The sequence below is a fragment of the Megalops cyprinoides genome, chromosome 20, assembly GCF_013368585.1.
Source record: "Megalops cyprinoides isolate fMegCyp1 chromosome 20, fMegCyp1.pri, whole genome shotgun sequence".
Lineage (NCBI taxonomy): Eukaryota > Metazoa > Chordata > Actinopteri > Elopiformes > Megalopidae > Megalops > Megalops cyprinoides.
This window is the reverse complement of record NC_050602.1, coordinates 26,155,961-26,167,528: the sequence shown is the minus strand read 5'-3', so window position 1 is coordinate 26,167,528 and position 11,568 is coordinate 26,155,961. Positions and strand designations below refer to the sequence as shown.

The window sequence follows — 11,568 nt, the reverse complement described above, 5'->3', positions numbered from 1 at the left end:
TATTAGGGAATGGCTTTAAATTGCTGTTGAGACTATCAATTGAAGGGGTTAAAGTCATGCTTTTATAGGACCCACATGGGTTAAACCCTGAAGAGTAATTTAGCTCCTCAAAACTGCTTATGTCACCTTTACACAAACCCTGTCAGGAGTAAATTCACTGCACTGAACCAAACACACCCTGGAGTAGGAATAGCAACTGTGGTTGTACACAGTCTCTCGCTCTACACGGAGTAGTATATAGTGCATAGTTTGCACATCTTTGCAATCAGTGTGTAGGGAAGCTGGCCAGCACTTTTCCCATAAATGAGCCAAAAGAACAAAAGCTTAAAAGAAAACAATTTTTAAAAAACCAAACAACAGAACAAAGGAAACCAGCCCACACACAGCACCAGCAGCAGAGACAAAGCCAGCCTCCCTCCTGCTCTGCAGCCACACCTGTATTTAATTAGCCTTCAATTAGTAAGGTGTGGCTCGTTAGCCAACAGGCTGGTCCTCATACAAATTAACACAGGTGCACACAACTAACAAAATGGATGACACAATTAACTAGCAATTGACAATTAACCTTTAGGCTAAGGAAGAGGTGGTGAAAGTTCTGCTTTCGATCGTTCACATTCAATAGATTGAACCTTTAATGCCTCTTACAATATGATTGTTTTATAGTTAAAGAGCCCTGTGCAGAGCAGAAATTATTTTAATTTATTAACAAATGCAATGCAACAGAAAATGCAATTTAAAAACACTGAAGAAAGGAGAAACATATCCATTATGAACTGTCAGGCTCTGAAACTTTATTTGAATCATGTTTACACTGAGCACATGATGAACTGAAGAGGAATAGGATTCCAGTTCCTCCAAATACAGGTAAGGCATGCTGAAATCTCAGTGGCGCAATGCTGCCCCCTGCAGGATGCTTCAGTGGTGAGGAACAGGTGAGTCTCAGGTGTATGTATCAGGAAGAAGGAAGTAGTTCTTAAAGACAGACCACGTTAGGTATGAGGGTGAGATCTTTTTGGAAATAAGAGAAAATGAAGACATTCGAATGAAGAATGGAAACCTGAGGAATTTATTTACTTTATTAGTCTTATTTTAGTCTGTTAGTCTGACTTTGAAAGGAAATTCTTTTCAGCTGTGTATTGTGTAACAGCAGTTAAAAGTGAAACTACACTGCAGGTTTTTCAGAGGCCATTACTGATCACAGAAAAAGATTCCTGAACAAATGGCTTCTGGGCTTTCCCTCCTGGAAGAGGAGCTCTCCTGTCCTGTGTGCTCTGACATCTTCAGGGATCCTGTTGTTCTGAAGTGCAGCCACAGCTTCTGTAAAGCCTGTCTGCAGCAGTACTGGGAGCAGAAGGGATCTCGGGAATGTCCAGTTTGCAGGAGAAAGTCTTCTATGGATGATCCTCCACTAAATCTGGCTCTGAGGAACACCTGTGAGGCGTTCTTAAAGGAGAGAAGTCAGAGAGCTGCAGCGGGATCTGAAGAGCTCTGCAGTCTGCACAGAGAGAAACTCAAGCTCTTCTGTTTGGATGATCAAATACCTGTTTGTGTTATCTGCCAAACTTCAAGAAAACATCAAAACCACAAACTACTTCCAGTTCAGGAAGCAGCAGAAGACTATAAGGTTTGAATACCGAGTTTACGGTTTATCACACTGAAGTGTTTCAGCTAATCCGTTTTACCGAAATCATTTTCAGTTGTATGTTTGGAAGAATTAAATGTCACTTGAAATTTCTAAAATTGTCCATTGTGCCGGTAATGTTGGCATAACACCATATAGGTGGCATTGTGCAATTTAAAAAAAAAAATATTTTGCCTGATTTTCGGGGTTTAAAACTGAGGTATTAATTTCAAAACATATATACCTTTTCATTGCTGATTTGTAACAGAACAAACACCTGTAAAGGGTTACTCGATGCAAATGCTGACTTTTGCTTTGGTAGTGTATGGAGGCTAAATCAATGCTTATGGACACTGATAAATTTGCTTTATCTACACCCCACATCTTTCAAAACTACGTCTGAAAGAAAGTCAGCTTTAATGATATCATACACAGAATTGTGTTTTGTGCATCAATGAATCAAAATGTTAACTGTTACAATCAAAAAGACAACAAAGTGACAACCAAGTTGTCCTCACATCTGACTGCGGTTTGAACAGCTCCTTACCACGTGTCACATGATTGGCAGAAGCAGAGGGGAGGGGCAGAAGAGTGGAGGCATTCTCAGAGCAGTGCTGTGCAGTATTGGCCAGATCAGCAGCACTGAGCAGTGGCCAATGTGGAGTGTGATGGAAATTATAGAGTCTCCCTTATGTCTTAACACATGACATATTGCAAGGTAAAGGGTTTTGTCCTCTGATACCCACATCAGCACATCAGGTATTTCTCTTTATACTTTGCTTTAAAGATGTGCATAATGTATATTTAGTTCATCTGTCTGTGTGAGAGCAGATCGCTATCAAAATGGTGCAGAATAATTTCAATGGAATTTGAGATAGAGATGGAGGTATGGAAGTTCTTAATGAATGACTCCGTGTGCTCAAATGCTATGAACAGGGCAATTTAAACCACTGAAGAAAACAACACCTTACTGTGAGAACTAATCGGAGCCAAAAGCTGTGAACTGATTCTCCATCTGACTCCTCTCTGTATGAGCTAGAGCTCTGGTTCTGTCTTTGTCAGGAGTGAACTTTGCTTTCAGTCTGTCTCCTCAGTAAAGACTCATCTCATTCCAGGAGAAACTCAGGACTGCACTGACTCCACTGCAGGAGAAGCTGAAAGCCTTTAATAAAGTGAAACTGATCTGTGATCAAACACTGGAGCACATCAAGGTACTGTACTGGTGATTTTCAATCACAATATTGCAAATGCAGCACTGGATTGTGATGGAATGATGGTGACTAATGTTTATTCCAGAGCCAAAGGCAGCACACAGAGAGGCAGATAAAGATGGAGTTTGAGAAACTTCAGCAGTTCCTGAAAGATGAAGAGGCAGCCAGGATAGCAGCAGTGAGGGAGGAAGAGGAGCAGAAGAGTCAGAGGATGAAGGAGAAGATTGAGAAGATGACACAGGAGATATCATCCCTTTCAGAGCAAATCAGAGCCATAGAGCAGGAGCTGGGAGCTGAAGATGTTTCATTCTTGCAGGTAAGAACTGCTTAATCTGTGACTCTAGGATTCTAAACTGATCCATATGATGAAATTAATTAATTAATGATCATACATTTCTTTCAAATTAACCTCTTTCAAGTCTCTACAAATTGCTTCACGCTAGTTTATAGATTTATACACAGATAAATATGTGAAAGAAATGTTACTCTTCATGGATTGAAACATTACATTTCAACAGTATCTTTTGAATACTGTGTCAAATTCACGTTTAAAGCACATGTAAATATGCAAAAATGATGATGATGTTTTTAACACAATATTCATGGATTTAACTGGCTGGACTGATAGAAATTAATTTCTTAATTTCTCTTCATTTTAGAGCTACAAAGAAACAGCAAAAAGGTATGTAAACTCCAGTGTCTGCATCTCGTTCTTAGGAGTATAAATATCAATAGTCCTTCATGTGCTTGAATGCCAATTTCCATCATATTGAAGCATTCTAGGAACTAAATCTAATAAGGAATGATTAAGTAAAGGTAAAAACATTCTGAATCTATTAAGCAAATATTTTTCATTTAAACTCGAAAAAGATGTATCATACACAATAATGACTGGTAACAGCAGCTGCAGCATCCATCATGATGACATCCTTACAAAATCTGTAAAATACTAAGGCAAATATTTCCCAAAATAATGAGAATAAGCCCCTCCACTCTCCAACATACTCCTGCACCATTAGTCATGATGGTATTTAGAGCAGTGGTGGGAAACCTGAGCTTCTAGCTGGTCCTTGTGTGCAGACTATTAAAAAAAATAAATAAATAATAATAATAATAATCTTCATCATCATCATCATATAAGCACGATTCCCTTATTTAGAACAGCTCATGTAGTTTATGTAAGATTCTTTTATATAGCTGGGTATGAAGACCCCTCTCCAGCTCCAGGGGTGAGTGAGTCACAGTGGGGCTGAGTGGATGAACCCTGGGAGGGATGGAGGCTTTTTCTCCTACAGTGAAGATCTGATGTTGCTGCTGATGCTCTTGTACTGTAATGAAGCCAAGCCCACAGCACAAGTGACTCCTGAATATTATTGCAGAGCCCAGTGCACACTGCAGGATCCAGAGCAGGTGTCAGGAGCGCTGATTGATGTGGCCAAGCACCTGGGCAATCTGAAGTACAGAGTGTGGGAGAAGATGCTGGAGACTGTTCAATACAGTGAGTACTGGGAGCAGGAGTTGCACATTCTCACTGTACAGGGGAATCTTCAGCATCCTTTCCACACGCTGATGATCCCAGTCAGAGTCATACTGGTCCTGTGTGTGTAAGAGCCCTGCAGTGAAGAGACTGAGCTCCAGTCTTCTACAGGCTCTCATCCATCTGCCTGAAGCTCATAATCACATGCAGCTTTAAGAGTGATCACAGGGAAGGACATGAGCTACACAAACCCTGCCAGGCTGTGCTCCCTCTTTCACTGCTTACACTTGTTATTGTACTGTATTTATTCTGAGAATATTGTTAACGTTTACATATGGGGCTGCACTCTCACAGTTGATGTCATTAGAGCTGCATTTTGTTCACTAGTTTCCTTTTCATAGATCAGTGCTGATGTGTCATTCTCTGTCCCTTCAGCTCCTGTGATTCTGGATCCAAACACAGCACATCCCAATCTGTCACTATCTGAGGATCTGACCTGTGCGATGTACAGTTCTGAAAGACAGCAGCTTCCTGATAACCCAGAGAGGTTTGATTGGTGGGAGAGTGTGCTGGGCTCTGAGGGATTCAGCTCAGGGAAACACTGCTGGGATGTTGAAGTGGGGGATGGACATTACTGGACATTGGGTGTGGTCAAAGAGTCTTTGAAGAGGAAAAGGACATTCGCTCTGAGCCCAGAGAGAGGAGGATGGTGTATAGAGCAGTGTTATGGGGAATACACAGCCCTGACCTCCTCACTTACACGCTTCACTGTGAAGAGGAAACCCCAGAGGATCAGAGTGCAGCTGGACTGGGACAGGGGGGAGGTGTCATTCTCTGACCCCAGGGACAACACTCCTCTCTACACTTTTACACACTCATTCACTGAGAGACTGTTTCCATTCTTTGATATTTATTGGGGGTATCATCCTCTGAAAATCTCCCCTGTGAGTGTTAGTTTAACAGTTGAATAGCGCTGTGTGTTGAAACAGTGATCAGTGAAGATCAACTTCTGATAAGTGCAGTCTGATCATTCTGATGTGTGACAGAAAACAAGGATACTCAGTTGTAAAGAGACTCACTCCTTCTTGGGTAAAAAACTATATAAAGTATTTCAGATTTCCCCACTAAATAATTCATCCATAAGAAGTCAGTGAGCTCCTCACACCTGTGCATTTTAGCTGTGTTAGCATTATCAGGGCTGATCTGATTTGTGAGGTGGTTGTCATTTTATTCAGAACCTGTCCTGAAGATCCTAACATGTTTCTAGAAAACACTGATTTGCATGAAAAGATTGTATTAAAAGAAGCATAACTGTAATCACTCAAATGTGTTGGTCTTTTTTTTCAAATGTAATATTTAATATGCTGGAACCTGGATTATTGTGAAATTGCAATGGGAGAAAATATATAGGTCATTTTGAAGTGATAAATCCAAAAGTGAATTAAATCTCAGCAACACTCATTATGGCCTCTAGAGGGCATCAAAGACAGTGGTTCCCTGAACCTTTTGCGCTCCCAGGCTGAGGGGGTACTGGAGTTCCAGTCTCACCTCGGATTCTGTGCATTGCTGTGCTGGGCATTAAAAACTTTTTATGACCTTGATAAGGGTCAGAGGAGATGAGGATCTGTTTCCATGCTGTAATGTTGTATTCTGTACTTTTCAGTTTTAATGGTGAATTTGTCTACAATCTCCCTAAACGGATTCAAGTAACTCCCCTCCTCACCTCATTTCACTGGCTTCCAGTGATTGCTTGCATCAAGTTGAAAACCTTGGTGCTGGAACACAGGACTGTGAATGGGACAGTCCACTCATACCTACAATCGGTCTTCAAACCATATATTTCGTCTAGATCACTACACTCTGCACCCATGGGGCAACTGATGGTCCCATCTCGACGGAGTCGCTCCTCTCAGACACGATCCTGATCTGTATTCGTCCCTCAGCGGTGGAATGAACTCCCCACGGGCATCAGGACAGCGGAATCACTGGCCATCTTCCGTCGCAGACTGAAGACCAACCTCTTCAGACTGCATCTCGTTTCCAATCCTCTTAACAACTTATAGCTTAATAGCTGATTCAAATGATCAGTTTGTTATTAAGCAGCTTCAGGAGTTCATAACGAGTTGATCATTTGAATCAGCTGTGTTGAAGCAGGGAGAGATCTAAAACATGCAGGGCAGGGGGTCCTCCAGGAGAGGGTTGAGAAACACTGTTCTATCTATCCCTCTATCTAACATGCTCTTGATTAAATCAGGTGTGCTCAGCTAATCAAAAGTGCCGCTGATGAGTCCAGTCAGGTAGGTAGAGCAGGGAAAGATGGAAAACGTGTGGAGCAGGGTGGCCCCAGGAGGAGGATTGGGAATCAGTGCTCTAGAACATGCTGTGTCTAAACAAATCTCCCACTCTCTCACTGTTAACAATTTACTTGACCCTAACCAATCTGGTTTCAAAGCTAATCACTCCACTGAAACTGCCCTAATTGCTGTAACTAAGGCACTTCAAGCTGCAAGAGCTGCCTTTACACTAGTTTAGCACTTAGCTCAGTATCTTACTGACCTCTTATAACACTTCTCGATGACTACTCTTAGCACAGTGATACACTTATTTGGAAGTCACTCTGGGTAAGAGTGTCTGCTAAATGACGTACTATAATGTGATGAAACTAAAGGGGGATCAGCCATACAGAATCCTGAGTAATGCAATGCTGCCCCCTGCAGGAAACCCCAGGTGATGACTGCATGAGATTCAGGTTCATCCGTCAGGAAGAAGGAAGCAGTGCTCACAGACAGACTGCTTTAGCTACAGAATGAACAGAAATAATGTTTTTAGCATGCAATATTTTTAAAACTGAAGAAAGTGAAGAAATGAAGACTTAAAAGGAAACCAAAAGGAACCACAAAAGTTTGAATCCACATATGGGCACAGTTCATTTCAGCTGTAGTTTATGTAACAGTAGGAAGTAAAAGTGAAACTAAATTGCAGGCATTTTAGGAGCCATTACTGAACGCAAAAAGACAGAAGAAATGGCGTCCAGGCTTTCCCTCCTGGAAGAGGAGCTCTCCTGTCCTGTGTGCTCTGACATCTTCAGGGATCCTGTTGTTCTGAAGTGTAGCCACAGCTTCTGTAAATCCTGTCTGCAGCAGTACTGGAAGCAGAAGGGATCTCGGGAATGCCCAGTTTGCAGGAGAAGGTCCTCCATGGAGAATCCTCTACCTAACCTGGCTCTGAGGAACACCTGTGAGGCGTTCTTAAAGGAGAGAAGTCTCTACAAGCTCTGCAGTGCACATAATGAGAAAATCAAGCTCTTCTGTTTGGAGGAAGAAGAACCTATTTGTGTTGACTGTTTAAAGACAACACACAGAAATCACAACTTTTCTCCCATAGAGGAGGCTGCACTAGGACGTAAGGTAAAAAATCGCTCTCTTACTTTTGCTAAAAGGAAACATCTCTTCATCAATGAATACAGATCAATTGACATCATGTACCTGATAATAAATAAACTTGATAACCAGAAGGAATGAAGCCTCATAAACGTGAAAAACACAAAAATTCACAAAACTGAAATGTAACATGACAAAACAAACATCAAAAAGAGATGATACTCTGCTAGGTTTTTTAAAAAATATTGTTTTACAATTCTTTTGTGTGTGTGTGTGTGTGTGTGTGTGTGTGTGTGCATATGTGTATGCAATCCCAACATGACCTTTCCAGGCAGTAATGTAAATCAGTTCTATGGGATTACCGCTCTTAATACAATCAGAGCATCTGGGCAAGGCAGCTAGTGTATGGTAGGAATGTGCAGCAGAGTTTATTAAAGGCCAGTGTGGAGTGTGAGCACAGAACCATAATGCATCATTCCAACTCCAACTGCTTCTCTGAGAGCTCTAACAGCACATGGATACTATCCATCCAGGTAGAATAGCAGGTATGTACAGCAGCTGTACTTCTACAGCACTACTTTACAGTGAGAGAGATCACCTTGGCAGCTCTGTAGTTAAGCCATTCCATCATGTTTATAAGTCAATTGTGATTTCACAACCAAAACAAGGAATCATAACTGTGTTCTTGTTAGGTTTTTCATCTCCGTTGTTTTAAAATATTTGACTTTATTTTTTACTTGATAAAATCATGGTAATTTCTTTGTTATTTCTTAATGAAAATAAATACCCTTAAACCTGAAATACCCTATGTCATGAGTCATGACACAGTGGGGTATTTCTCTTTATACTTTGCTTTAAAAATGTGCATAATGTATATTTAGTTCATCTGTCTGTGTGACGGCAGACTACTGTCAAATTGGTGCAGAGAAAAATTAATGGAGAAAAGAAAGACAACACTTATGGAAGTTCTGAATGATTGATGCTCTGTGCTAACATGCTGTGAAAAAAACAACTTAAACCCCTGAAGAACACATCACCCTGTCATGGGAAGTAAATGAGAGCCAAGAGCTGTGAACTGATTCTCCATCTGACTCCTCTCTGTATGAGCTAGAGCTCTGGTTCTGTCTGTGTCAGGAGTGAACTTTGCTTTCAGTCTGTTTCCTCAGTAAAGACTCATTTCATTCCAGGAGAAACTCAGGACTGCACTGACTCCACTGCAGGAGAAGCTGGAAGCCTTTAATAAAGTGAAACTGATCTGTGATCAAACACTGGAGCACATCAAGGTACAGTACTGGTGCTTTTCAATCACAATATTGCAAATGCAGCACTGGATTGTGATGGAATGATGGTGACTAATGTTTATTCCAGAGCCAAAGTCAGCACACAGAGAGGCAGATAAAGATGGAGTTTGAGAAACTTCAGCAGTTCCTGAAAGATGAGGAGGCAGCCAGGATAGCAGCACTGAGGGAGGAAGAGGAGCAGAAGAGTCAGAGGATGAAGGAGAAGATTGAGAAGATGATGCAGGAGATATCATCCCTTTCAGAGCAAATCAGAGCCATAGAGCAGGAGCTGGGAGCTGAAGATGTTTCATTCTTGCAGGTAAGAACTGCAGAATTCTCAAAACAGGAGAGACTAGAATTATGATGCACATACATTAATTGATGTAGAATACTGTTCTTTCCAACTAAGCCTTCTTATCTACACCTACAATCTGCATCAGACCTGTTCAAGGCTTTATACATAGGCAAGATTCAGAGTGAATGTGATTTTTATTTTGAAATATTTCCTCCGTTTTTACTGGTTTAAAACAATGACACCACAGTTCAGTAATATCTCTTATGTGCTGTAACATATTGATACATGAAGCAGTATTATCTTTTGGTATCTTCTGATGTTAACAGTACTAATAGATTGCATTTTGGCTGCATTGATAACAATGAATTTCTCTTTATGTCAGAGCTATAAGGATACAGTGAGAAGGTATGTAAGCTCCAACCTCTATATTTCTGTTTATGAACATCATTATCAATTGTCCTTAATGTGTAACTTCAATTTAAAATGTAATTTGTAATTCACCTAGCATTGTGGCATTTTATGAATTGGATGCGATATGGAATCAACAACAGGAAAAAAACAGCATTTTTAAGCAGTTTTAAACCAATATTTTAATTCAAACAGAAAAGATGTCATTTTCAGTGATGATTTGTAGCATTAACTGTAGCATTCATCATTATGACATTATTACAAAATTTGGAAAAAAAAAAAACAATAGAAATGTTTCCAAACATAATGAGAATTTTTAGCAGTCTCCTCCCAACAAACTCCTGTGAGTGAGTGAGTCCCTCAGTGGGGCTGTGTGGCTGAACCCTGGGAGGGATGGAGGGATGGAGGGATGGAGGGATGGAGGGTTTTTCTCCTACAGTGAAGATGTCATGTTGCTGCTGATACTCTTGTACTGTAATGAAGCCAAGCCCACAGCACAAGTGACTCCTGAATATTATTGCAGAGCCCAGTGCACACTGCAGGATCCAGAACAGGTTTCAGGAGCGCTGATTGATGTGGCCAAGCACCTGGGCAATCTGAAGTACAGAGTGTGGGAGAAGATGCTGGGGACTGTTCAATACAGTGAGTACTGGGAGCAGGAGTTGCACATTCTCACTGTACAGGGGAATCTTCAGCATCCTTTCCACACGCTGATGATCCCAGTCAGAGTCATACTGGTCCTGTGTGTGTAAGAGCCCTGCAGTGAAGAGACTGAGCTCCAGTCTTCTACAGGCTCTCATCCATCTGGCTGAAGCTCATAATCACATGCAGCTTTAAGAGTGATCACAGGGAAGGACATGAGCTACACAAACCCTGCCAGGCTGTGCTCCCTCTTTCACTGCTTACACTTATTATTGTACAGTATTTATTCTGAGAATATTGTAAACGTTTACATATGGGGCTGCACTCTCACATTTGATGTCATTAGAGATGCATTTTGTTCACTAGTTTCCTTTTCATAGATCAGTGCTGATGTGTCATTCTCTGTCCCTTCAGCTCCTGTGATTCTGGATCCAAACACAGCACATCCCAAACTCTCACTGTCTGAGAATCTGACCAGGGTGACATATTGCAATAAGAGGCAGCCGCTTCCCGAGAACCCAGAGAGGTTTGATTGCCGGAGTGGCGTGCTGGGCTCTGAGGGATTCAGCTCAGGGAAACACTGCTGGGATGTTGAAGTTCTGGATATACATTTCTGGGTCTTGGGAGTGGTCAAAGAGTCCATCAACAGGAAAGGAAATATCAGTCTGAATCCAGGGATAGGAGCATGGTGCATAGGTCATTGGAACGGGACATACACAGCCTTGACCTCCCTACCTACACCCCTCACTGTGAAGAGGAAACCCCAGAGGATCAGAGTGCAGCTGGACTGGGACAGGGGGGAGGTGTCATTCTCTGACCCCAGGGACAACACTCCTCTCTACACTTTCACACACTCATTCACTGAGAGGCTGTTTCCATTCTTTGGTTATGATGTGCACATCTGTCCACTTAAGGTGTCTGTAACTGTGACATAACAGGTTCTATCAATAAAGATAATAGCAACAATAAACTCTAAACGGGTAGGCAAAATACGAATGGCTTGTATTTTACATAATACCTTAATAAGTGGCTGACCAATGCAATGACTAGCAGATATAACACAGATTTCTTATGTAACATAGATATGGCAGTGTAGCATAGTGGTAAGGAGCAGGGCTCATAACCGTAAGGTTGCTGGTTTGATTCCCTGCCTCAGATCATATCCGTCTGTATGAATAGACAACACAAATATTGTAACCTGAACGAGTCACTCTGGGTAAGAGCAGTAATGTAATTGTAATGTCTGTCACAGCG

At 41.5% G+C, this 11,568-nt stretch overlaps 2 protein-coding genes across 3 annotated transcripts; both read left to right on the top strand.

The window, feature by feature from the left end:
* The first annotated feature begins 1,219 nt into the window (after positions 1 to 1,219).
* LOC118795297 (zinc-binding protein A33-like) lies at positions 1,220 to 5,547 on the top strand. Its single transcript, XM_036553687.1, has 6 exons — positions 1,220 to 1,624; positions 2,737 to 2,832; positions 2,918 to 3,148; positions 3,492 to 3,514; positions 4,212 to 4,330; positions 4,745 to 5,547. The coding sequence occupies exons 1-6, from the start codon at positions 1,220 to 1,222 to the stop codon at positions 5,278 to 5,280; spliced, it is 1,410 nt and encodes a 469-aa protein (XP_036409580.1). The 3' UTR covers positions 5,281 to 5,547.
* A 1,785-nt stretch (positions 5,548 to 7,332) lies between these two features.
* LOC118795477 (zinc-binding protein A33-like) lies at positions 7,333 to 11,266 on the top strand. 2 transcript variants are annotated; one of them, XM_036553968.1, is made up of 6 exons: positions 7,333 to 7,716; positions 8,877 to 8,972; positions 9,058 to 9,288; positions 9,647 to 9,669; positions 10,196 to 10,314; positions 10,729 to 11,266. In XM_036553968.1, exons 1-6 carry the CDS (start codon positions 7,333 to 7,335, stop codon positions 11,247 to 11,249), a joined length of 1,374 nt encoding a protein of 457 aa, XP_036409861.1. In that variant the 3' UTR covers positions 11,250 to 11,266. The 2 variants fall into 2 exon arrangements, with proteins under 2 accessions (XP_036409861.1, XP_036409860.1); XM_036553967.1 differs by lacking the exon at positions 9,647 to 9,669 and having other exon boundaries at positions 10,161 to 10,314.
* The last annotated feature ends 302 nt before the right edge of the window (positions 11,267 to 11,568 follow it).

What these genes read in the sequence shown, in the direction of transcription:
- LOC118795297 (XM_036553687.1), top strand. Translation starts at nt 1,220, where the DNA reads ATGGCTTCTGGGCTTTCCCTCCTGGAAGAGGAGCTCTCCTGTCCTGTG. An exon ending in AAGCAGCAGAAGACTATAAG is followed by an intron (nt 1,625 to 2,736) that starts GTTTGAATACCG and finishes ATCTCATTCCAG; the next exon opens with GAGAAACTCAGGACTGCACT. An exon ending in AAACACTGGAGCACATCAAG is followed by an intron (nt 2,833 to 2,917) that starts GTACTGTACTGG and finishes TGTTTATTCCAG; the next exon opens with AGCCAAAGGCAGCACACAGA.
- LOC118795477 (XM_036553967.1), top strand. Translation starts at nt 7,333, where the DNA reads ATGGCGTCCAGGCTTTCCCTCCTGGAAGAGGAGCTCTCCTGTCCTGTG. An exon ending in AAACACTGGAGCACATCAAG is followed by an intron (nt 8,973 to 9,057) that starts GTACAGTACTGG and finishes TGTTTATTCCAG; the next exon opens with AGCCAAAGTCAGCACACAGA. An exon ending in AAGATGTTTCATTCTTGCAG is followed by an intron (nt 9,289 to 10,160) that starts GTAAGAACTGCA and finishes AATGAAGCCAAG; the next exon opens with CCCACAGCACAAGTGACTCC.